The following is a 27,235-nucleotide window of genomic DNA, read 5'->3' on the forward strand; positions in this document are numbered from 1 at the left end:
CTCAGAACTAATGAAGAGAATAATTACATTATCCCTCTTTAACCTATCACTAGTCTCCAATAATTAATAGGGATAATTTCAGATACCTCCTCGAGGTTTCTAACAATTTCATTGAGCTCCCCTGATTTTGAAAAATTACACCTACTTCCCTTGATTTGATAGTGCTAGTAACAAAACCTTAAAATAATATTTACTTGGTCAAATTTTTAAATGAATACCCAAACATGCGCTTGTGTAATGAGTTTTAATTTATTTCTGTATACAATTATAATATTATTTAGTATAATTAAGGAAATGGTACCAAATTTTTCATGTCCATACCTACTATTTGATAAACAACTATAATAATAATTTTATCACTATGATAGGATACTTTTGATGGTATTCTATTATGGATTTAGATTTAGAAGATAGAAAAGAAAATGTGGTTATAATTCATTTAGAGTTTATGAATTTTTTGAGAAGTGGGATGATCATAATTTAGTAGTAATTTTGGGCCATTTCTTTTTGATTTATTGTTCATTTTAATACCAAAAAATTAGAAAAAAATATCAGTAAAATCATTGGATTACATATAAATTAACTCATAAAAAAATCACTAATTTGACATTTGGTTACAGTGGAAACTAGAGGGAATAGTGGTAGTTCTACAGTTTTATTGGCAAAAAAATTAAAAAATGAATAAGAAGGAAAAAGAATGAAAAAATAATTTTAAAAGTAATTCTAAGTATAAGCATACCAAACAAGGAAATTTCATTAAAACATTTAAGGTAGTATTATCATTTTAAATGACAAAGGAGATATATGTAATTTTCAAAAGCTCAAAGAAGCTAAATGAAATTGTTAAAAACCTCAAGGGAGGTTTTTGAAATTATCCCTAATTGATCCTAACAAGTAACAACTACAGATGCGGTGCATCACCAGAGGTTCTCAGCAATTGTTAATTGTGATTTTATAAATTTAAAAATAGGATTCAATATGACAATAGGGCGGATATCCATGGCCAATAAGGTCGGGGGAGACCTTTCTCCTACCGCTTTAAATGGGTCGGAAGGACGGGAAAAATACCCCTATCCTGCTCCCCGCTAGTAATTTAATATTATATATTTAGATATGTAGAACGTAAAAATATACAATACAATAAAACTATATGCATGTAATATTAAAATCAATAATATGATTTTTCGTGTAATAAATTAATGCAATATTTCTAGTTAATTTATTGTCATTAACCAATAATTTTGTTACGTTAGTTTATTTTTTCTATTTTGATGTTGCTTATAGATATATAAAAAAAAGTACGATAATTGATTGATTTTATATAAAATCAGATATAGAGAAATAAATTCAAAAGATCAAAATAATTTTTAAACTTTATTTCTTGTTGAATTTTGGAGCAAAAATTGTAAAACAATTATTAGCAAGTTCATTATTAGTGTATTACATATATAAAAAATTAAAATCAAGCAAAAAAAATAAAAATGCTGGAGGTGCGAGATAGGGACACCCCAGAGCTAGCAGGGTGCAAGGGGGAGAGATAGTGGGCATGGGGAGGGGGCTAGGGAGTTTTTGGAGAACGGATCAGTTAAGGGTACTCCTCCCATTTCAAATTTGCTCCGCTGCCATCTTTAAATAGGAATGTAATAAGAAATGTAATAACACGAAGGACACTATAACTTTGGAAAGTTATAAATAGCTATAAAACTCTCACAATGTTACTTTGCATCGCACTTTATCCCTTGAATTCATAATATGGTTAGAGTACTTTTGTTCTAAAACATCAAGTAAGGGGACAAAATGCCTATTTTATGAGTTCAAATGCATAAAGTGCAACTGCAGATAAAATTGAGGAGAGTTAATTAAGTGCATTTAACCCTAAATAAATATAATTAAATATAAAAATGAGAAAGAAACTACTTTATATTGACTTTAATGATTAGCTTGATTACTGATAATAAAATTTCACAATTCAACACTGCTAAGCAATTTATTGACAGTAAATTTAAATTTATCAAGTAAAAATCCTGGAAACATGGTAGTTTCCAAGTGAGTATGAGAACCTGGATGAAGTCTTGCCAGAAGGGTTCTTGCAGCGAACTGCAGCCGTTGGAAAAGTTATTGGATGGGCACCACAGGCGGCAGTTCTATCCCATCCTGCTGTAGGGGGCTTTGTTTCTCACTGTGGTTGGAACTCAATATTGGAAAGCGTTTGGTACGGTGTGCCAGTGGCAACTTGGCCGCTTAATGCAGAGCAGCAGCAGAATGCATTCCTAATGGTGAAGGACTTGGCAATGGCAGTGGAGATCAAAATAGATTTCAAAAGGGATTTCGTACTGGGTGTGAGCAGTGAGATTTTGAGTGCAGATGTGATTGAAAGAGGGATTAAACATCTGATGGATCCTGAGAAGGAAATCAAAGAGAAGGTGAAGGAAATGAAGGAGAAGAGCAGGTTGGCTCCTAATGAAGGAGGATCATCCTATGCTTCCTTGAAGTTGTTTCTTGAAGATGTAATAGATAGTATTCCATAATTGTTTGTCAGATCTGAATTGTTATAATGTATTGCATAATTGCTTCTTTTTCTTAAATCCATAGCTGAAGATCAACCATTACTAATATCCATTAACTCTGCTATAACCAATTTTACTCTGAAAATCAGTAGTGCTTTTTTCTGTTTTTGCTTGTTAGGCTTTCTGCTGTTTTCCCTTTCGCACTTTGATTTGCTATTCTAATCTTCTACGTGGTACTTTGTAGGTCAAATACAATCCGTGACTGCGAAATGGACTTACAATGTAGACTTACAATTCAGTTAATAGTAACAGTGAATAGCTAAACTTATTAATTAAGCTTCGGAGTTGGTAAAAGTTTAGGGAGTATTATAGTGCTAAACCAAAAATGACGGGACCAAATTGTGACGACTTTATTGCGGCATTGAGAGCAGAGTATGTCTTTCACAGCATTTAGTCACACGTAGTTGTGGTGCGTGCCGTTCTAGTTGCAATAATTGGTGCATTCAATTAAAGCATAGTTTACTCTTATAATGCTTGAGAAGGTGGTACGGTTTTTCTTCTAATGTATGTATTATCATTGCAGGCTCTTACCTGATAAGTTTTCTTTTTCCTTGCGTCTTTTTTTTTTTTTTGCATTTTGTAAAATTTGAACTCAATGAACACGGAAAGTCCTCAAAATTGACTAAAATAAGGCAAATTCTCATATGCAACTTTGTAGGCAACATGTTCAAAACTTCATTGGAATTAAATTAATTTACGACCATATAATAGGGAAGAAGTGTGATCCAAATTAGGAAAATATAGATTAAGAAAACAAAATAGTGTGAAATGAAGTGACTGGCATTAGAGAAGCGGCAATTAACTTATTTGATTTTTTTTTTTTATTGCCAAATTCCATACACAGGGGAGGGATGCCAACCTTTAATTTTTATTAATCATAAAATAAAAATATAAAGAGTCTAAGAAGGGCCTGAAAAGACCTAAGAACATTTATGAAAACAAAAATTAGGAGTATTCCTCCCGTACAAGTTACAATTTATTTATTTCTGCACATGCAAAAATTCCCTACCATCTAAAATCAAGCTAGCCTTAACCGCTGAAGGAAGTTGTTGAATAGAAGTAAAGAGCGAATCAGAATGAAGATGAAGAGTAGCAAGCCTAGCCGCCATGGAATTTAACATGACTAACTGACGGAGAAAGTGACTGCCAAAGCTCTCTAATTTGACGAAGAAAATTGCACAATGGCCATTTAGACACTGCCCCGAAACAATCAAATAAACAACAAAGAAGAATCAACCTTAACTTGTAAATTCTGGACATTTCTTTCACCACACAATTGAAGACCAAATAATAATGCATGAATCCCTGCCTCCAACACCTCAGCTTCCCCCAACTCTTTATAGAAACCAAAAACCAAGTTACCTCTGTGATCACACACCAAACCACCACCTGACACCCTACCATTTACTACACTCGCATCTGTATTTAATTTGCAAAAATTCGCCGGGGGTATCTTCCGGCAAACCGAAATTAATCTAACAATTGTAGAAGAATGAAAAATAAATTGAGCCAAGGAAGAGTCCATGTCCCCACGGAAAACACAAAAAGTTTGGAATGAAGTGGCTTGCATTAGAGAAGTAACAATTGACTTATTTGATAATAAGTACGTTTCGCACAATTGTAACTAGTTTGGGTAAATGATCCAACTATTCCTCAACATTCACCACCGATCATATTTACCCAGACCATTAAAGTGGGGAAAGTTGACTACTTTATAAACTTGGAATGGCCAAACAATCAAGATAAAAGAATTTCAAATATCAACTCTTATACAAAATGATGTAAAACTTTATTCCGTACTACATTTGTACTCATAATTAGATAATATAGTTTTAATATAACACCATCACAAATTTAAAAACAAGTTCAAATGTGGTGTAATGCTTAAAAATCTCATGCATGTTGACAGAGAGGTCCAAGGCTCTAATGTTGGGATATGTATTTTGGGTAGAAGGCAAAAATCTCATTGGGTTTGAAGATTTAGGTTGATCAATCCTTGATTTTGATGATTAACAATAAAAAATAATATGGACTAATGATTTTCATGATTAACCTTGGTTGTGTGTAAGAATATTGATAAGTGTGTATTTTGCACGTTTTAAGTGTGTTTTATTATTTATGTTTTCGTGTGTTTTATTCATTTTTATAGTTAAATAACTAAGTTTCTAGTGAAATTTGCATTTTGTGGTCCAATTGTGAAAAATTGTATTTCTATGGACAAAAGTGGGAAAAATTTCATATTTTTGTAGTTCTAACGGCTCAATCATCAAATGGAGAGAATTGAAAATATATTTGGATGTTTATTGATGATTTGAAGTGATTTAAAGTGAACATGAAGTGTAAAATGTTAATAGGATGAGATGCAACCAAGTACAAAAAAAAAAAAAAAGTTTGACAGTTTTGATATCTTTTGGTATTTTGACTATATCTTGAGTTACAAGTATTAGATTGAGATGGTTCTTAAAGCATTATGAAGCTAATACATAGATCTACAATTCTTGTGAAGACATCAAAATCTAGTTCAAGCATTTTCCTAGCCAAAAGGTCGAAATACCATCATGCATTTTTGCTTTCAAAAGCTGAAACAATGGATTGAATAGTTAGGGGTATTTGGTCGTTTCTCTGCCTATAGGCATTCAAATGGGATGATTCTTGATGCATTCGAAAGATAACTCAAAGGACTACATTTTTTATGTTTTGTGAAAGAGCTAATTCGGCTTCTATCATCAAGGAAATTGCAGTTGAATTTGGTCCAAAAATAGAACAATATTGAAGATTAAGCAAAACAATGCAAACGTGTTGCAACTTGCAAGAGCAAGTTGTGGACATTTCACAAAAGTTTTTTGACCAATTTTTCTGCCAAAAAAAAGGCTAGATCTACCAAGATTTGTCTTGGGAAAGTTAAGGACAACTTTATGACCACATTCTAAGAATATTAAGAATATTTTGTCTTCCAAAAAATCTGTAAATACCCCTTGTATCTCATTGATTAGAAAAGGAGAGAAGGGTAGAGAGAACTAAATAGTTATAGCTTAGAAAATAGAACACAAAGTTGTGCGAGCAAAAGGTGAGCTTTTCGTTGTAGAAAAACAACTATGTTGTTGTGAAATTGAAGATCAAGAGTGTAAAAGTGAAGCTTGAAGATCTTGTTTCATTCAATTGAATAAGATTTCATCAACCTTTACTCTTTACTTTCTTGTTTATTTCATGTTTCATTTCAAGAGTTTTATGAGCTTCAACTCCTTACTTTGCTAAACTCTTACATACTAGGGAAGAGATGAACTTGTAGTTTCTTGACTATGTGATCACTTAAGTTGATTTTTGGCCATTTGTGAACTTGCTAGTTCATATATTTGCATCTCATACTTGTAGTTAAATTGATCACCAACTATAATCATTCAACCATGTGTTTGTGCACTTAAGCTTGCCTTGCATGTGTGGTTCAAAGTATATGAACTCTATAATACATTTTCACGTTAGTAGGAGGTGGATTTAGATGGAAACAAGCTTATAACTCATTGAATTTCATGAACTTATGCTAAGTTAGTTTATCATGCAAATAGATAAGGGCTTGATATGAGTATTCTTGTATATTTGTGAAAACAATATCCAAGTGAATAAGGGAGTTACTTCCTTAACAAGTAGCAATTTAATGGTCTAAACAACCAAGTTAATCATTGTCTTGAAACAACAAGGGATTCTAATCCCTAGGGTTTCCTCACTTATTCTTACATAAACCAAATCTAAATTGTTCTTTACTTTTATTTCCTTTCTTCCAATTTGCCGCCTACATGGTTAGTTTTACCACCTCATAGTTGGTGTTATATTTATTAAGCTGTATAGTGTGACAGCCGCACTTCCCCCTTAGGCGAACCAGAGGGTTCAGCGGACCGCCTGCCCAGCTCTCGCCGGGACTCAGTCGTTCACTCACACAAATCAGAAAGAGAACCACAAGAAAGAGCAAAACGAGGATCCAAAACTTAAAACAAAACTTATATACATTGCTATCTCAGAAAGAAGTACAACCGTCGAGAATACAAAAGTTCTCAAGTCACCATACAACCAGCCCGTGCCAAGCACTAGGGCGAGAACCAAAACAAAACCAAAACTAGACCCAGCCAGTCGGTACAGAGCTCTCGCCCTTGCTCGCCTTCCCCTGTTAAGGAAAACAAAACTAAACGGATGAGCTAAAAGCTCAGTGAGGTTCCGAACATAGGATCAAGCCATAAATCAAACAATAAGTCAAGAAACAGTTACAACATTTACAATAAACCATACTGTCGCGCCCCACTTTTCGAATGAATATGTGGATGAATTGTGTGATGTGTGTGTGAAGTGTGGTGTGAACGTGTGCAAAATAAAAGTAAAGGCCATGGGACTTTGGAAAGCGACGATTTGGCCAAAAAATAGTTTTAAAAAGGGTTTTGAAATGAAAAGTTTGGAGTCGCCACTTGGTAATGGTTTAGGGTGTACCAAGTCACCCAAAAATGAGTTTTAAAGTCAAGTAGTAATAAACCCTTTTTAAAACGACTTCTAGTCTACGTAAGCCAAAGAAAAAGGTTCGGGAGTCACGTTTGACAAAGGGGAAGGCAAGGATAGAATCCAAGGCACCCCTTTGACCTAGCCAAGGCTAGTTGCGCGACTTAACCTTACCTTTCCTAGTTTTCTACCCAATGTATGTTCGCACGTTGGATATGACTATATGAATGCAAAACGGAAAGGAAAATGCAATCCTAGATGCTACGATGTCTCTTATGAGGCTTGTGGTCCCAAACCACATGAATTGTGGCGGCCAACAAAGGAAAACCTCATAGAGGTCGATTAATGCAAATGAGATTCGAGTGCGCAAGTGTGAAGGTGTATGAAAGAAGTGTAAGTGCAAGTGCTTGTGTGAAATTGTATAAAGGTGCTCGTGTGAAATGGTATAAAGTTCAAGTATTTTCGTGTGCAAGTGTACGAAAATAGAATAATAGAAATAGAAGGTAAAGTGGAATTTCATTTGTGAAGTGAAAATAAGCAAGTGATAGGTAACATGTAGTAAAAAGGTATGGTTTGAGAAATGTGAAAAAATGTGATTAAAAGAGTATGTAGGTGATAAAAAATGAAAGTATGATCCTAGAGGAATGCAACAAGTCGGGTACGGGGGTTGACTCCTAACTTTTCGACTTTGATTTACCCTTTGATTAGAAGGCAAAACTAGCGTGCTAAGGCTATCGGGTAGCCACACTCGCTCGTTTCCCTTATCAGAAGGGGACACTCAAGCAAAATGAACCCTATAGCTAGTATGGGATGCAAAACCTAAAATGAGGGGAGAAGGAGGGTCGAGGATCATGCCAAATGATAAAACTAAGGAAAATGCATGATATGTAGTGAACAGGCAAATAATGCATGAATGAAAAACAAAGGAAAAATCTTATTGGGTCTAGCGTTGGACTAGCCCTTTCTATGAATTCCTAATGAAATAACGAGCCACAACTAGCGTTGGACTAGTGTGGTGACGTACATTCATCCATTCCATTCATTCATGGTTATGAAAGCAAGTAGACATGCCAAAACGCTCGTAAACACGTAGCACGTAGCACTTAGCATGCTCGACTAGATGCAAGAGCCTACTAAAGCAATTTAACATATAACAACAAAAGCAAGCAACCAAGGGGAAGGGGAAATGGACCAGATGCTCTACGAGCCCTATCTATTACAAGCCAAGAGGTGTACACATACCCCATAAAAGCATAAAGGGGAAGGGAAAATGGACCAGAGGCTCTCCGAGCCCTATCTTAAATAAAAGTAAAAGCCAGTAAATGCATGCAAGGAGATAAGGAAAGCGAAGTAGACATGCATATTCATGTAACACGTAGGAGCACGTAGAGTCAAACGAGGTGCAAATAAAGGGGTAGAATGTACCTCCCTTGAATCGACGCCCTAATGTAGTGAAGTTACTAATTTACCCTCCAAAATAATAAAAAGGTCAAGGTACCACTTAAATTGTCAAATAAACGCATAAAATAACCATTAGACACGAAAATGGTAATTAATCACGAAAACAAAAATTAGATATGAAATAGACCATGCACATGCAAGCAAAGTTCAATCCCAAATGAAAGGTCTCAAAATCTAAAATAGAATGCTAAGTTGAATGATCTAAGGTGTAATCTGCCTCAATCAAATGCAAGAAAATCACGAAAGGAAAAAAATGGAAAATTATCTATTAAAGTTAAATAAAAGATTAACTAAGCAAAATTAAAATGAAACGGAGCTAAAACTATAAACTCTTCCAAATTATTAAGCTTCTATGGTTTTATCCTAGAAATTTGTTAAACATTATCCAAAAATCACATAAAAACATGCCAAAGCAAATTGCCATGTAAGAGGGAAACAATTGCAACACTAGTCACCCATTCGAGCTCAATCGAAACATTTAAGAATTTCAAAGGTCTCCAAAATAATAATAAAGCCGAACAATAATTGAAATGCAAACACTTTAGGACCTAATTGCCAGGAAATGGAATGTAAGGGATCAAGGCATCTCAAATAATCAACCTAAAACATGAAATTGACACATTGAGAACATTTAAACGATTAAACAACCCATGAATCATAAAATTTGAATCCAATTGAAAGAGAAAAGAAAGATTGAAGAATCATTTTTGATGAATTTCTTCCATAAAAAACACATTGAAACTCAAGAGATTAGAGTGGACAAAAAGCCAATTGGAAATGAGAGTTCTAAACTAAAATGGTGGCTCAAGAGTAAAATCTATCAAAGTAATCGCCAAACTTCTCAAAAGTAACATGGAAAAAACAATTCGTTAGAGTTAAACGAGAAAATCAGTCATGATCTTAACCGAACGAAAAAATCAAACTATGAGCTCCCAAAACCCCTTGAATCTTCTTATTTCATTCTAAGAATTCACCAAAAATCTATTCACGAATCAAACAAAAACAGGCCAAGGAAAACTAGCATGGTAAAAGGGCAAAATTGAAGAAATTTCCCAATCTTATGGGCCTAAGTGAAACAAAAGAGACTTGAGGGACCAAAGTGTAATTTTCCTGAAATTTTCATGCATGCAAACGTTAGAAAAAAGACTGAAATTTCTGCAACCACTTTCGACCAAAAACAAACATCTACCAAACCAAATATCATTCAACTTTCATTTACGGATTTCGACTCCAAAACACAAGATACCATTCCCAAACATCTACCAAACCAAATATCATGTTTTTATTACAGAATCAAGGCCGAAAAAACTGGAATGGTAGCTGCCAAAAACGAAAGAGATAACAGCAAAAAGAAACAAACAAAGTGCAGCAAGAGTTTTTCCTTTCGGCAACCATGAACCAAGCAAAACTGTTGGTTTCTTTTTATTGCAATAGCATGCGCATGAAGACAGCTTATGACCCACAATCATTGTGTTTAAACATTGGTAAATTCAGGCCAAAGATCATGTCAGTATTGAAATAGCATTCTGCAATTTCCAGCCACAGCTTTTACCCGTTTCATAATGCAAGCAAGTTCTCCAAATTTCAGATTTCATGCCTATCAAACATCGCCCAAACATACCATTTCATTGCACGATTGAATCAAGAAAAAGAGCTGATCATCAAGGGTAGAAACTAAACAGCAAAACAGCAATAAAAGAGGAAAAAAGTGCCGCAACTTTCTGCAATTTTCTGGTCAATGTTGCTTCTGCAACTTAAAGAAAACAGCCAGCTGCATTTTGTCCACAAACTTCTATCATCAAATGCAATCTTTTGGCAAACAAAGTTCATGCAAACCCTTCTAATCATCTCCAATCAAGAACATTTAACACTCCAACGAATAAACGAAAACTGAAACCATTGCCTATGAATGAAAATTTTCAGCAAACCGAGAGTGAAACTTGCTGAAATTTTCTATTGCAGCAACTCCCTTGCTCAGCCTAAACGAATTCAGGTAGGACAAACCAAATGCAAGAATCTAGAGGCACAAACTTGGGGAAGGGAAAGGGGAAGGACAAAACACCACTAAATGTCACGAACACTTGCTGCAAAATTTTAGACACGACCTTCTCTTCCATGAAGACCAGATTTTGATTCAAATGCGCAGCTTATATTAGATATTTCTTATCTTAACATCACAATTTTAAATTGAGCAACAAAACTTCATGATGATTACAATCAAATGACCAGAAACTTGGAAAGGTACCATACGATAAATCTGGAAAGGAAAAAAAATGCAGAAAAGGACGGACAAAAACTGTTATAACTTTCTTATTATTTCATCAACTCAAGCTGAATATCAGAATTTTGGCTTGGGCGTGCATGTGGTGCATAAACTGAGCAACAAATCCCAGATTTCAGTCCAAACAAAAAGTTCCAACAACAACCAAGACAAAAGCTCCAACGTCCGAACCAAACCAGATGATTAAAAACGAAACAAGCTACTTTTCTTCATGGTTGTATTCGACAAATCAAATGGACAGGCCATGCTAAAATCCTTCCTTTTCAAAGCTAGGAACTTGCTATTGAATTTCAATCTAGGAACGGAATATGATTGACACCCAACAAATTTCAGACCCTACCATGCCCGACATGCCAAAAAACATCAAAAGTTCACAGCTTTAAAATACAAACCATAAGCCAACGATGTTCTTCCCATTACCTTCTTCCAAAAATCAAAAGTTTCAAACCCAAACATGGCAAGGCTACAATGTTAACATTAAAAAGATTTGAAAAGAGGAAGCAAACATCCATATACCTGAACAGCAAAATGAGGCAGCTTGGGAAGATCTTCAGCGGGCAGCTTTGCCTTCCAACGATAGTAGTAGCCGACTATGGAGGTGCTGGATTTCTCCTTCACGAACTACTTGCCCTTTCTTTTACTTGGAATTCCCCCCTTAGCCGTTCACTCTTCTCCTCCTACACTAGCTCTCTGTGCTTTGTTTTTGCCCTGAAAACCCCTTTCTAAAACCCTTGCTTAGTTTTTTTTTTTTGTTTCCCGTCGATTCTCTCCCTCAAAATCCCTCCTTGCGGCTACTTCTTTTCTTTTTCTATTTATACAGGACCCCCAGCCCTAAAACCTCAGCCATCCTTCTATATTTGCCATCCAAGGAGCTCCCCAGATTTCCTTTGCAAGCTGCGTAAAACGCAGCTTGCTGCCGCGTATCATTTTTTTTTTTTTTTTTTTTTTGAACTTAATAACTTAATAAATACAGAAATGATATAAATAATAATAATAATAACAAATTGCCAAAACCAGGTAATAATAATAATAATAATAATGAAAATAATTTAAAAACTAAACAACTAAAAACAACAAAAATGGCCACTTTTCCATCTTTTTTGTTTCATTTTTCATTTTTCATCATTTTCTTTTTCTCAAAATAACTTAATAAAAATAACTAAAGTGCCCAAAGATTGAATTTAAAGACATAAACATATTTTTGTGGACAAATTTTCCTTTTTTTCCCTTTTTCTCTTTTTTCATTTTTTTCATGATTTTTCATTTTTCTTCAAGAAAACATTGAATAAAAACAAAAATGACTAAAACATATTTTTGATGTTTTCCTTTTCTTTTTCCTAAAATCTCTATGCTAATTTTAAACTTAAAAGCTAAAACTAAAAACTAAAACTAAAAGTAAACAAGAATAAATAGCAAATGAAATAGGTCAACTAAAAGGGCGAAAATGAATAAAACTAAAATATCATAACACACAATAACGAACTAAAATGCAAGCAATCTAAAATAAAAATCATGAAGTAGATGCCACATATAAATTATTCAAAATTTGGTGTCTACAGTTTGCCCCTCTTTGTCTGAGTTTTGAAAAAACTTGAGACAAAGAAGTGGACACCAAATACTTACCTGTGTTATTTGGCTGCAAAAGGATTCCAATGAACAAATGGGATAGACCCGGACAGAAATGTAAAATTGGGATAGACCCACGGGATAGACCCGGACTGGAATGTAAATTTGGGATAGACCCACGGGATAGACCCGGACAGAAATTTAAAATTGGGATAGACCCACGGGATAGACCCACGGGATAGACCCGGACAGAAATGTAAATTTTGGGATAGACCCACGGGATAGACCCGGACAGAAATTTAAATTTGGGATAGACCCACGGGATAGACCCACGGGATAGACCCGGACAGAAATTTAAAATTGGGATAGACCCACGGGATAGACCCAGACAGAAATGTAAATTTTGGGATAGACCCACGGGATAGACCCGGACAGAAATTTAAATTTGGGATAGACCCACGGGATAGACCCACGGGATAGACCCGGACAGAAATTTAAAATTGGGATAGACCCACGGGATAGACCCGGACAGAAATGTAAATTTTGGGATAGACCCACGGGATAGACCCGGACAGAAATGTAAAATTGGGATAGACCCACGGGATAGACCCGGACAGAAATTTAAAATTGGGATAGACCCACGGGATAGACCCGGACAGAAATGTAAAATTGGGATAGACCCACGGGATAGACCCCACGGGATAGACCCGGACAGAAATTTAAAATTGGGATAGACCCACGGGATAGACTCGGACAGAAATTTAAATTTGGGATAGACCCACGGGATAGACCCGGACAGAAATGTAAATTGGGATAGACCCACGGGATAGACCCGAACAGAAATTTAAATTTGGGATAGACCCACGGGATAGACCCGGACAGAAATTTAAAATTGGGATAGACCCACGGAATTTTTAAACAATGAATTGAGTTCTTACCTGAGAGTAGTTCAAACTTTTGTACCAAGAGGGAGATTTGGATCTCTATGGCTAGAACGATAGCTGATGTTGTTCCTTATGACCCAATCTTTGCCAAATTATCACTCCGTCTTTGCTTACTGGGGAACTTTTCTGACGTCGATTCAGGTGCTAAAAGAAGTGTGGTTGTTTGTGTTTGTAAATGCAATGTTCCTGCAAGACAAGAAGAAATAATGGACTTGCCACCATCATTCGATCCGGTTTGCCTTGAGAATCGTGTAAACATGAGTCTTTTGATGCCTTTGCCAACTTTTGCTGCGGCATCTGCCTTGGTTGAATTTGTAATTTTGAAACCTTTCGATTCCGGAGACCAATAAAATGCGCATTTACCATGTCACCAAATCCATGTAGCAGATTGGTTGTATTTTACTCACTTTAAAAGATGATTGAATCCCATATTCTTGCACAAACCTTAGGGTTTATCATTCATCCGAATCCAATGGTAAAAGAATGATGCATGAAAAAATCAAAATATATGGAAGGTGATTTCCTATGTTCTGCATGGAATGAATATGTCAAAGAATGTAAAACACATCCAAAAATGCCATGAATACAAGCACATGAGAAAAGATGTGTTTGGAAAAGAATATTTTACAAAGCAAAACAGTTTTGGCCAACAGATGTCATTTTCAAATCTTTGGATATTTTTGTTCTGGAATTTAATATTGGCAGAAGTATGACAAAAATGAGAAGAAATCCAAATGAACCAAGTCACCAGCTGTTCCTCCTCGTGCTTGCTCGTTGCAAACAACTTGCCTTGGCGCCCTTTCGGGTTTTCACCAAGGTTGCCCCCACCCCTTTTGTTTTTGTTTTTGTTTTGTCTTTTCTTTCTTTCTTTCTTTCTTTCCCTTTTTCCTTTCTTTTCCTTCCTTCTTCGAGGCGCCCTTTCGGGTTTTCACCCTAAAAAAAAAAACGAAATATCTCGACCATGATCGACTCAGAAATGTGAGTTAGAGATTTCAGGCATCAGTAAAATGCACTTCCCTTGTAAGATTAGGCGAAGGCCTTATGAACATCACTTGCCAGTTGATTAGCAAAATTCCTAATAGAAATACAACAAGTGACGAAAGCCAGGACTTTGGGCTTTTGTAATGAGGTCAGGTGGGGTGTTTTCAAGAAAAGTTGAGGCTTGAAAGCAAATTTGATGAGAGGTGTGAAATAACCTGAGATTGCACCATTTTGAGATCATCTCCGAATTTTGAACAAAACTGAGGAAATTTGCCCCAGTTTAATTGAATTCTTCTCTTTGTGCTTTTCATTGCATTTTTCACTTTTGCATTTTTCTTCAAAAACTAAATTTGCCCCAGTGTGGGGTTCTCTTTTTCTTTCTGATCATTTTTCAAAATGAATTTGCCCCAGTGTGGGGTTTCCTTTTCTTTCCGATCATCTCTTTTCAAAATGAATTTGCCCCAGTGTGGGGTTGGCAATTCTCAGGGGCTGCCAAACGAAAATTTGTCAATTCTGATGGCTCAAAGGGGACAAGTAGGGATAAAATGCTTTAAATGTAAAAGAAGAGGGCCTGACTTGCATTTTGCCATTTGCATGAATTTCTAAGGAAAATTTGCATGATCAAAATGAAAATCTTCTTGCACATATCTGATTTGATGGGTTGAGGGAATGTTTGACCATCCATTTCCGCCAAAATGAGTGTTCCGCCAGGTAATACCTTTTGGACAACGAACGGCCCTTTCTGATTTTGGGCGAATTTGTCTCTGCCTTCGTCTTGTATTGGCGAAGTTTACTTGAGTGCTTTGTCGCCTTCCTCAAAATGTATGCTGATGAAACTTCTTGTCGTAGGCTCAGGCCAGGCGTGTTTGTAACATTTCATGACAGACGGCATTCTTGGCTGAACTCCCATTAGAGTGTGCAAAGATTGAATTTCTGCTACTGCAAACGAGACTGCCTCCAACCATCTATACACCTTGACACATAGTCAAACTCTTAATCATCTCTTTTTCTGATTTTGTCCAAACGAATGCTGATATATGTCCTTTTGACCTTATTCTCAGTGCCAATGTGAACAATTGCTATGGCTTCTAGGTTTGGTTCGAGTTTCTTCTCGTTTTGTTCAAGATTTTTTTGAAAAAGAATCAAATACTTTCTCATTATCACTCTCGCTTTGAAATTTGGGTTCCAAAATTCTCAAGTCGTGAGTGAGATAGAGATTGCCATTATTGAATTTCAGAAAAGTGATATCCAAAGGGTCAAATAATTTTATCTTTGGTCATTTGAAAGAATTAACGAATTTGGAATAATAAGCAAACAAATATACAACAAACAAATGAACAAGCAATATGATCGAAATATAAACAAACGAATAAACAAAATAACCTGACAAGAATGACTTGTGCATTTTCATAAAACCTTTGATTGAAAGCAAATGAAATAAAACTTAAAAAATATTTACATACGCAAATTTTGGTCAAAAGTAAAGATGTTTTCATTAGATAATTACAGATGCAAAAGTTTTTTCCTCATGAATTCGCATGAATGACAAACCCCCCTTAGGTTTACCGAAACTTCTTCTGAATGGGTAGGAATCCGGCTGTCCAATTGGAAATTGATCCCTCAGGGATATCGGGAAATTCTGCATCATTTCCAAACACTTCAGCCTCACTTGATGAGTTTTTAGCAGGCTCCTTAAATTCCGTATGGTCCATAATAACCCCAATGGTGTTATCGTATTCTGGCAGGGGGTTCTTATCCACATTTGGCGCTTGTGCCGGCCCTTCTCTAATCACTATTTCCCCTGCCTCGATCATGTCTTGCACCTTGTGCTTAAGTGCTCTATAATCAGTGGTTGGGTGGCCGGGTGCTCCCGAATGATAGGCGCAAGTGTACTGAGGATTGTATCCGGCAGGGACGCCATGAGAGTAAGTTGGAGGGAGAATTATGCCAATTCTACCAGCAGCCTTTAATTGTTCATACAATTGGTCCAGAGGCCTGCCTAGGTTGGTGAATGTTCGGGTACGGCTTTGATTGTAGGTTTTAGTGTGTTGGGGATAGTTGTAGGTAGGTCTGTTTGGTGGAGAAAATTGTTGATTGTAGGGAGGTCGGGGTCGAACTTGTTGGAAGTTAGGTTGAGATATTTGAAAAGGGGCTATAGACGAGTTGGTGTATTTAGGGCGAGGACGAGGTTGAGTGGTATTAGGGTGATGAACAGGATGAGGGTTCGAATGATAAGGGTAGGAGTTTGAGTAGGTAGGGTGTTGTCTAGGCCTGGATCTTGGGACACGGTTTCGATCCCAGACAAAAACAATTTCCCCCTCTTTCTTTTGGAATTGCTGCTTTTTCCCACTACTCCTTTGTCCTTGTAAAGCATCCAACTGTGATTCGAGGGCAGAGACATTACCCGTCCTATCATACTTGTTAAATTTAGGGGTTTTGAACCTCTCAGGCAACCGCACATTCGGCAAAAGGCAAAGCTTATCGTAATCCAAAACTCCTTGCTTGTTCAACCCCTGACTTTTCCCCATAAACTCATCAAAGCGGTCAAGGCGCTTGAGCAGCTTCATATCAACGGGAGTGGAAGATTCCCCCATTTCTGGCTTGGTTTGAACAGTGTGGTCTGGTAGGAAAGGTTCAGCAGCAGGGTAATAAAAGGTATGTAGCTCAGGTGATATATTTGAAGTAGCTTGGGGTTGTGAGCCTTGCCTGCGAGTAAGAAAAGACGAAGGATTAGGAGGGTAGGCGTATGGCAAATTTGTGGTGGGATAGGCGAAAGTTTCCTCGGGTGGAATAGGGAATGATGGAGTATCAGTGACTTGAGTTGAAGGGATGACAAATGATTCTGGCTCTGGCTGCCTGTCAGGTACAGGTTCAGGTTGAACTCCGCTGCTGATTAGCTCATCAATCAACTTCCTTTGGGTTGCCATTTCAGATGCCATTTCCCCAAATTTGGCGAGTAATTCAGTCAACTGAATCCCGGGACTTGTGGCTTCCGGCTGGGTAGTTGCAGCGGTCTTATCAGACGATCCTGGCCGAGTACTCATGTCTACACGATTCTTTTGGGCTTGACTACGGGATCGCGTTATGATGGGGCTTCGACGAGAAGCTATGTTTAAATATTACCTGAGAATTTTGAAAGGAATTGTCTTTAGATTCAACCCTTGCTTAGATATTCCAATAAAAATAAAGAAAAGGAAAAGAAAAAGGCAAGAGTTAGTAACTGTCCAAAAAAATCGGATGCATGTCCTATTGGGGAGCCCTTTTTATGCCAAGGGTAGGCCTAGCATGAAAATGCGATCCTCTAGGGTAAGCACTATGCCATACCTGACGGATCTGATCAACTCATTGAGTGAAAAATAATTTGACAAATTTGGCCATTGGAGTGACGAGAGATTTGTCAAAATGAGGACAACGTCCGAATAGATTGATCACCTTTGATTTGCGAAACGCATGGGTTTGACCTTGACGAACTTCCTATCGAAGAGATTGGAATTCGTTTTGACAGCTTTTCTCAGTAAAGCACGGGTCAAAACTCCAACTGATTAAATGAATGGTTTTCTCAAAAATTGACTAGATTTCCCAATTTGGAATTCGATATCGAAACTCTAATTGGTCAAACGGTTTGAATGAAATTTATTTAAAATCGACCGCATTACCCTAAAAGGGGAAACGGGTCAAATGAATTGAGTAAAATTTAAAAACTTACTCAAAATTGACCGAATCATCCCTAAAAAGGAACTTGATCGAATGAAATTGAAAATTTTATTCAAAAATGGATCGGATCATCCTAAAAAGGAACTTGATCAAATGAATTGAATGAAATCGAGAATTTATTCAAAATTGACCAGATCGCCCTAAAAAGGGTAAATTGGTCAAATAAATGAAATTGAATTAGTGATTTATTCAAAAATCGGCCGAATGACCCTAAAAAGGGTAAATTGGTCAAATGAATTGACGACTTATTCAAAATCGACCGGATGACCCTAAAAAGGGTAAATTGGTCAAATGATTTGATGATTTATTCAAAATCGACCGGATGACCCTAAAAAGGGTAAATTGGTCAAATGAATTTATTTCAAAACTGATTAGATTGTACTAAAATTGAATGAATTGAAAAAAAATGGATTGGATAAGATGGATGATTTGTTCAAAAATCGATTGAATTATTCGCCCACTGGGTGGTTTCAAGAAATCATTACAATGCCTTGGTCTATGAGCCTCTAAAATCAAAATTTGGCCTCTATATTTATCGTCTCAACAATGAGGAATCATTTGTGAATTTTCTTCGAATTAATGTCCTTTTACGCAAGGGAATTTTACCAATTTTGAGAAAATGGCCAAAAAGTGATTATTAGATGCTCATATTCCAAAAGTTGCTCCATGAAAATGATCGGATCTTTACCTTACCTTGTGCACTACCCCTTCGGATGGTACGAGAAAGGTAAACGTGCAAGTCTCATTCGGATTATATATCCGAGACATGGGGTGGTTTATTCCTAACGCGGGATCCCCTAAATGGCATTCCCTTTCTAGGGTTTATGCATGATGCCAGTTTGTTAAAGCAGTAAAACATGCAATTTGAAATGAAATCATGATCTAAAAGGACCTTTTATACGCCAAGGTAGGCCTAGAATGATATGCAATTACTAATCTATGAATGCAATATACCAAAATCTCTAAACGTGCAATAGCCTATCTATAAGGGTAGGTTCTAAAAGGAGGTCATACCAGACCTCTTATTTGCTAGAGTTTGTGAATGCAATGGGGACACAAAACCAAGAAAAGTTAGTTCAGCCAGATAAATACACATAACACATTGTAACAACAAGATAAAGCAATCAAAGAAATAAAAAAAGAAAAAGGGGTTGGACCCCTCCCCTCGTGAATAGTGTCCCTAATATAGGGTAAGGTCGACTCTACCCTAGGTAATTCTAATATGGATGCATGAGGTTGGGGTTCGCTAATGCATCTAGACTCGATAAGCTCAGGTCCCCGAGCCTTCAGACTTAGAAACCAAGGGTCATCAATCCCAAAGTTCTTTGTCGGTGGCTCGAGCGATTCCCCAAACACCGCTACGCACACATCGTGTCGCGGCTACGTGTTTGAGTGAATCTATCAAAAACCTCAATCTTCGACCAAAAGCTAAAGGCTATCAACCAATAGCTTTAAGCGGAAGATTGAGTGACCCATTGGAACATGCTACACACACATCGTGTCGTGATCACATGCCCAAGTGAGTCACCTAATCCTAATAGGGTGGAGTGGCGTGACAAGCCACTAAAGAAAAATAAGAGGGATAAAAGAAGTAAAGCGTATGCTCGTATGCTAGTGCTCGTTTGGAGGGGAAGGGTCAAGAACCAACGCGAGGCTCTAGGGTGACCCATACCTCCCAAAATGCAATGCAAGCGCGAGATAACAAGTAAACATACATTCAATCAACCAATCACACATTCGTGAGCGAGGGAGTAGTTTGATACGCATACGAGGACAAAAAAACCCTAAAATGAGAAATGCAACCCTAATATCCAAATGCAATGCATAAAAAGGGTAGAAAAAGGAAACGAATGGCTAAGTCAAATGCTTGGACCCACTTAGGAAGTCCCCAGTGGAGTCGCCAACTGTCGCGCCCCACTTTTCGAATGAATATGTGGATGAATTGTGTGATGTGTGTGTGAAGTGTGGTGTGAACGTGTGCAAAATAAAAGTAAAGGCCATGGGACTTTGGAAAGCGACGATTTGGCCAAAAAATAGTTTTAAAAAGGGTTTTGAAATGAAAAGTTTGGAGTCGCCACTTGGTAATGGTTTAGGGTGTACCAAGTCACCCAAAAATGAGTTTTAAAGTCAAGTAGTAATAAACCCTTTTTAAAACGACTCCTAGTCTACGTAAGCCAAAGAAAAAGGTTCGGGAGTCACGTTTGACAAAGGGGAAGGCAAGGATAGAATCCAAGGCACCCCTTTGACCTAGCCAAGGCTAGTTGCGCGACTTAACCTTACCTTTCCTAGTTTTCTACCCAATGTATGTTCGCACGTTGGATATGACTATATGAATGCAAAACGGAAAGGAAAATGCAATCCTAGATGCTACGATGTCTCTTATGAGGCTTGTGGTCCCAAACCACATGAATTGTGGCGGCCAACAAAGGAAAACCTCATAGAGGTCGATTAATGCAAATGAGATTCGAGTGCGCAAGTGTGAAGGTGTATGAAAGAAGTGTAAGTGCAAGTGCTTGTGTGAAATTGTATAAAGGTGCTCGTGTGAAATGGTATAAAGTTCAAGTATTTTCGTGTGCAAGTGTACGAAAATAGAATAATAGAAATAGAAGGTAAAGTGGAATTTCATTTGTGAAGTGAAAATAAGCAAGTGATAGGTAACATGTAGTAAAAAGGTATGGTTTGAGAAATGTGAAAAAATGTGATTAAAAGAGTATGTAGGTGATAAAAAATGAAAGTATGATCCTAGAGGAATGCAACAAGTCGGGTACGGGGGTTGACTCCTAACTTTTCGACTTTGATTTACCCTTTGATTAGAAGGCAAAACTAGCGTGCTAAGGCTATCGGGTAGCCACACTCGCTCGTTTCCCTTATCAGAAGGGGACACTCAAGCAAAATGAACCCTATAGCTAGTATGGGATGCAAAACCTAAAATGAGGGGAGAAGGAGGGTCGAGGATCATGCCAAATGATAAAACTAAGGAAAATGCATGATATGTAGTGAACAGGCAAATAATGCATGAATGAAAAACAAAGGAAAAATCTTATTGGGTCTAGCGTTGGACTAGCCCTTTCTATGAATTCCTAATGAAATAACGAGCCACAACTAGCGTTGGACTAGTGTGGTGACGTACATTCATCCATTCCATTCATTCATGGTTATGAAAGCAAGTAGACATGCCAAAACGCTCGTAAACACGTAGCACGTAGCACTTAGCATGCTCGACTAGATGCAAGAGCCTACTAAAGCAATTTAACATGTAACAACAAAAGCAAGCAACCAAGGGGAAGGGGAAATGGACCAGATGCTCTACGAGCCCTATCTATTACAAGCCAAGAGGTGTACACATACCCCATAAAAGCATAAAGGGGAAGGGAAAATGGACCAGAGGCTCTCCGAGCCCTATCTTAAATAAAAGTAAAAGCCAGTAAATGCATGCAAGGAGATAAGGAAAGCGAAGTAGACATGCATATTCATGTAACACGTAGGAGCACGTAGAGTCAAACGAGGTGCAAATAAAGGGGTAGAATGTACCTCCCTTGAATCGACGCCCTAATGTAGTGAAGTTACTAATTTACCCTCCAAAATAATAAAAAGGTCAAGGTACCACTTAAATTGTCAAATAAACGCATAAAATAACCATTAGACACGAAAATGGTAATTAATCACGAAAACAAAAATTAGATATGAAATAGACCATGCACATGCAAGCAAAGTTCAATCCCAAATGAAAGGTCTCAAAATCTAAAATAGAATGCTAAGTTGAATGATCTAAGGTGTAATCTGCCTCAATCAAATGCAAGAAAATCACGAAAGGAAAAAAATGGAAAATTATCTATTAAAGTTAAATAAAAGATTAACTAAGCAAAATTAAAATGAAACGGAGCTAAAACTATAAACTCTTCCAAATTATTAAGCTTCTATGGTTTTATCCTAGAAATTTGTTAAACATTATCCAAAAATCACATAAAAACATGCCAAAGCAAATTGCCATGTAAGAGGGAAACAATTGCAACACTAGTCACCCATTCGAGCTCAATCGAAACATTTAAGAATTTCAAAGGTCTCCAAAATAATAATAAAGCCGAACAATAATTGAAATGCAAACACTTTAGGACCTAATTGCCAGGAAATGGAATGTAAGGGATCAAGGCATCTCAAATAATCAACCTAAAACATGAAATTGACACATTGAGAACATTTAAACGATTAAACAACCCATGAATCATAAAATTTGAATCCAATTGAAAGAGAAAAGAAAGATTGAAGAATCATTTTTGATGAATTTCTTCCATAAAAAACACATTGAAACTCAAGAGATTAGAGTGGACAAAAAGCCAATTGGAAATGAGAGTTCTAAACTAAAATGGTGGCTCAAGAGTAAAATCTATCAAAGTAATCGCCAAACTTCTCAAAAGTAACATGGAAAAAACAATTCGTTAGAGTTAAACGAGAAAATCAGTCATGATCTTAACCGAACGAAAAAATCAAACTATGAGCTCCCAAAACCCCTTGAATCTTCTTATTTCATTCTAAGAATTCACCAAAAATCTATTCACGAATCAAACAAAAACAGGCCAAGGAAAACTAGCATGGTAAAAGGGCAAAATTGAAGAAATTTCCCAATCTTATGGGCCTAAGTGAAACAAAAGAGACTTGAGGGACCAAAGTGTAATTTTCCTGAAATTTTCATGCATGCAAACGTTAGAAAAAAGACTGAAATTTCTGCAACCACTTTCGACCAAAAACAAACATCTACCAAACCAAATATCATTCAACTTTCATTTACGGATTTCGACTCCAAAACACAAGATACCATTCCCAAACATCTACCAAACCAAATATCATGTTTTTATTACAGAATCAAGGCCGAAAAAACTGGAATGGTAGCTGCCAAAAACGAAAGAGATAACAGCAAAAAGAAACAAACAAAGTGCAGCAAGAGTTTTTCCTTTCGGCAACCATGAACCAAGCAAAACTGTTGGTTTCTTTTTATTGCAATAGCATGCGCATGAAGACAGCTTATGACCCACAATCATTGTGTTTAAACATTGGTAAATTCAGGCCAAAGATCATGTCAGTATTGAAATAGCATTCTGCAATTTCCAGCCACAGCTTTTACCCGTTTCATAATGCAAGCAAGTTCTCCAAATTTCAGATTTCATGCCTATCAAACATCGCCCAAACATACCATTTCATTGCACGATTGAATCAAGAAAAAGAGCTGATCATCAAGGGTAGAAACTAAACAGCAAAACAGCAATAAAAGAGGAAAAAAGTGCCGCAACTTTCTGCAATTTTCTGGTCAATGTTGCTTCTGCAACTTAAAGAAAACAGCCAGCTGCATTTTGTCCACAAACTTCTATCATCAAATGCAATCTTTTGGCAAACAAAGTTCATGCAAACCCTTCTAATCATCTCCAATCAAGAACATTTAACACTCCAACGAATAAACGAAAACTGAAACCATTGCCTATGAATGAAAATTTTCAGCAAACCGAGAGTGAAACTTGCTGAAATTTTCTATTGCAGCAACTCCCTTGCTCAGCCTAAACGAATTCAGGTAGGACAAACCAAATGCAAGAATCTAGAGGCACAAACTTGGGGAAGGGAAAGGGGAAGGACAAAACACCACTAAATGTCACGAACACTTGCTGCAAAATTTTAGACACGACCTTCTCTTCCATGAAGACCAGATTTTGATTCAAATGCGCAGCTTATATTAGATATTTCTTATCTTAACATCACAATTTTAAATTGAGCAACAAAACTTCATGATGATTACAATCAAATGACCAGAAACTTGGAAAGGTACCATACGATAAATCTGGAAAGGAAAAAAAATGCAGAAAAGGACGGACAAAAACTGTTATAACTTTCTTATTATTTCATCAACTCAAGCTGAATATCAGAATTTTGGCTTGGGCGTGCATGTGGTGCATAAACTGAGCAACAAATCCCAGATTTCAGTCCAAACAAAAAGTTCCAACAACAACCAAGACAAAAGCTCCAACGTCCGAACCAAACCAGATGATTAAAAACGAAACAAGCTACTTTTCTTCATGGTTGTATTCGACAAATCAAATGGACAGGCCATGCTAAAATCCTTCCTTTTCAAAGCTAGGAACTTGCTATTGAATTTCAATCTAGGAACGGAATATGATTGACACCCAACAAATTTCAGACCCTACCATGCCCGACATGCCAAAAAACATCAAAAGTGAATAAGGGAGGTGGATTTAGATGGAAACAAGCCTACAACTCATTGAATTTCATGAACTTATGCAAAGTTAGTTTATCATGCATATAGATAAGGGCTTGATATGAGTATTCTTGTACATTTGTGAAAACAATATCCAAGTGAATAAGGGAGTAACTTCCTTAACATGTTGCAATTTAAAGGTCTAAACAACCAAGTTAATCATTGTCTTGAAGCAACAAGGGATTCTAATCCCTAGGACTACCTCACTTATTCTTACAAAAACCTAATCTAAATTGTTCTTTACTTTTATTTCCTTTCTTACAATTTGCCGCCTACATAGTTAGTTTTACCACCTCATAATTGGTATTATATATACCACCTACATAGTTAGTTTTACCAAGAATCAATGCAAGGGTACATGCGATGACTGACTTTGAGGAAGAAGGATCTAATGACGTTGTCACAAGTACACTTCTGGTAAACTCTACGCCTACCTATGTGCTCTTTTCTTGTGGTGCTACCCATTCTTTTGTGGCTAGAAAGTTTGCTAAAACCTTGAACGTGCAACCTAAATAGTTAGATAATCCATATTGTATGTTTGCTCCTGGTGATAGGGTTCTTGTGTCTCACCTAAAATACAACAATTGTTTGGTTGAAATTGAGGGTAGAACATTACAAGCCAATTTTGTCGAAATCAATATGAGTGACTTTGATGTCATTTTAGGGATGGATTGGTTAGATAGAAACCATGCATATGTTGATTGTAGGAGAAAAAAGTGATTTTTAATGATCCTACTAAAGACAAGTTTTTTTTTCAAGGGAATTTAGAAAATAAGAAGAAAATACATGGGCAGTTATTGTTGACTACATCACAAGCATTTAGGGCATTAAGAAAAGGTGCAGAAAGTTATCTGCCTATGTGGTAGACACTAAAGAGAATGGAATTTCCTTAGAAAATATACTAGTAGTTAAAGAGTTTTCAAATGTTTTCCCTGATGAACTACCTGGGATACCCTGATAGGGAAACAGAGTTTGAGATCAATTTGGTACCTGAAGCAGTACCCATTTCTAAGCCACCCTATTGAATGGCCCCAACAGAATTAAAAGAGTTAAAAGACCAACCTCAGTAATTACTTGATAAGAAATTTATTCGGCGAGTGTGTCACCTTGGGGAGTACCTGTGCTTTTTGTTAAAAAGAAATATGGGAGAATGAGACTGTATATAGATTATCGAGAATTAAATAAAATTACGGTAAAAAATAAGTACCCACTCCCAAGAATTGACGATTTATTTGATCAACTGAAAGGTGCTAAGGTATTTTCTAAAATTGATTTGAGGTCTGAATATCATCAATTGAAAATCAAAGAAGGGGATATTCCTAAGAGTCTATTTAAGACAAGGTATGGGAATTATGAATTGTTAGTCATGCCATTTGGATTAACCAATGCATCGGTGTGATTCGGCTGTTTCAATCCTTCACGGTGACGTCTCGGCCTGTCACGTATCTGGGAAACGTTTCGTTGCGGTCTCGTCTCGGACTAGGCCGAGACGGAGACGACTCGGCCGAGTCTTCGAACCATGTACATATCGGCCTAGTCGTAACCGGAACGGAGGGGACAGATACGATACCGATCCCCGAATTGTGGATATTACTATATCCATGATGACTCGCTCTGATTCGGTCGTTATTGGCCGATTTGAATTTGTGATGCATGACACCGGTTGATATATTCTAGTCAACTCAGATATTTTTTAAATTATGCCTTTTTTGGTATTTTTCTAATTTTAGTAATTTTTTAAAAATTTTTGGAAACTTTCATGTGCTATAATGTGTGTATCACCCGATATTCAACCGATATGCCACAACGGATGTGGAATAATCGAGACCGCAATGTGACCGTGACCCGTGATAGCGAACCATGGTAGTGGAGGAGGAACTGTAAGGATTGAATTCGGTGCATTTTCAGATTTCTTTGGCAAGACAAATTCTTTACAAGCGGAGGCGCGTGCTCTTTTAGACTTTTAGTTGGTCTTCAGCTTTGCTAGAAATATGGAAAATCACAGGTGTGTTTGGAACTAGACTCCCTGGTTCTAGTTGGGGTATTGGAAGGAAGGTTTCAGATTCCGGCAGACATTCGGGCAACAGTTAAGAGGGATCCGTTGTGTTCCACTGTTTCCGTGAGGCAAATGATGTTGCAGAAGCTTTGGTAGCTTCTTGGATTCAACATGGGATATTTGACGTTTACAAATTGAGTTCTGATTTTTCTTCATTAGCTAAGGATTTATTTTGTTTAGATAAGATAGGTATATGTAATTTTAGATTCTATATCAGGAGGTAAAGGCTTTATGTCCCCCTCCTTCGTTGTACTTTTTCCTAATTTCATTATTAATAAAATAGGCATCGAAATCCACATGCCAAATATGATTGGCAGATAAAAAAAAAATCTATTTGTATTAATAGTTTCTCATTTATTAATACTATAAATATAAATCTTTAAAATAAATCCCAGTTAATATTTGTCATAATTATGATACTTTATTATTACATTAATGTATGTATCGTTTATACTAATTGAAATATCGAGATAATTAATAAGACAAATGCCATTCAATAAATATAAATAATTAAATTGTATAAAAAAAATTCTAATCTTTAGGGCGTACATACGAATACCATGTGTCCCTATTGGCCAAAGCAACAAGTTAGTTTTGTATATGAAAAAGTTCAAAGAATGTTTTTTAATCCCACTCATGTGTAAGCGAGCCCCCTTTGACCAAATGAACTTGTTCATTTAAGGTATTAAGTTTAAGAAAAATTTTGTTTTTATTCCTAGTAACTGTAAAAATCAACTCATATATTTGCAAGTAATTCTATAGTTATAGACAGTGAAAAAATAAATAACAAATAAAATACCCCTAGAACTTAGAGGAGGCTCTGGCTTCTAATCCCTCTAATCCCTCCTGATTTCTTAAATCTCATCATTTACAAGAAAAAATTTTAAAAATAATAATAACAAACATAATACATCCCCTTTATTATGA

The 27,235-nt window shown here is 36.6% G+C and overlaps 1 protein-coding gene across 1 annotated transcript; it reads left to right on the top strand.

Moving 5' to 3' along the window:
- Positions 1 to 1,546: 1,546 nt before the first annotated feature.
- Positions 1,547 to 2,585, top strand: LOC140006882 (UDP-glycosyltransferase 71B2-like). Its single transcript, XM_072049553.1, has 2 exons — positions 1,547 to 1,591; positions 2,040 to 2,585. The coding sequence occupies exons 1-2, from the start codon at positions 1,547 to 1,549 to the stop codon at positions 2,526 to 2,528; spliced, it is 534 nt and encodes a 177-aa protein (XP_071905654.1). The 3' UTR covers positions 2,529 to 2,585.
- The last annotated feature ends 24,650 nt before the right edge of the window (positions 2,586 to 27,235 follow it).

This window comes from Coffea arabica, chromosome 5e (assembly GCF_036785885.1).
Source record: "Coffea arabica cultivar ET-39 chromosome 5e, Coffea Arabica ET-39 HiFi, whole genome shotgun sequence".
Lineage (NCBI taxonomy): Eukaryota > Viridiplantae > Streptophyta > Magnoliopsida > Gentianales > Rubiaceae > Coffea > Coffea arabica.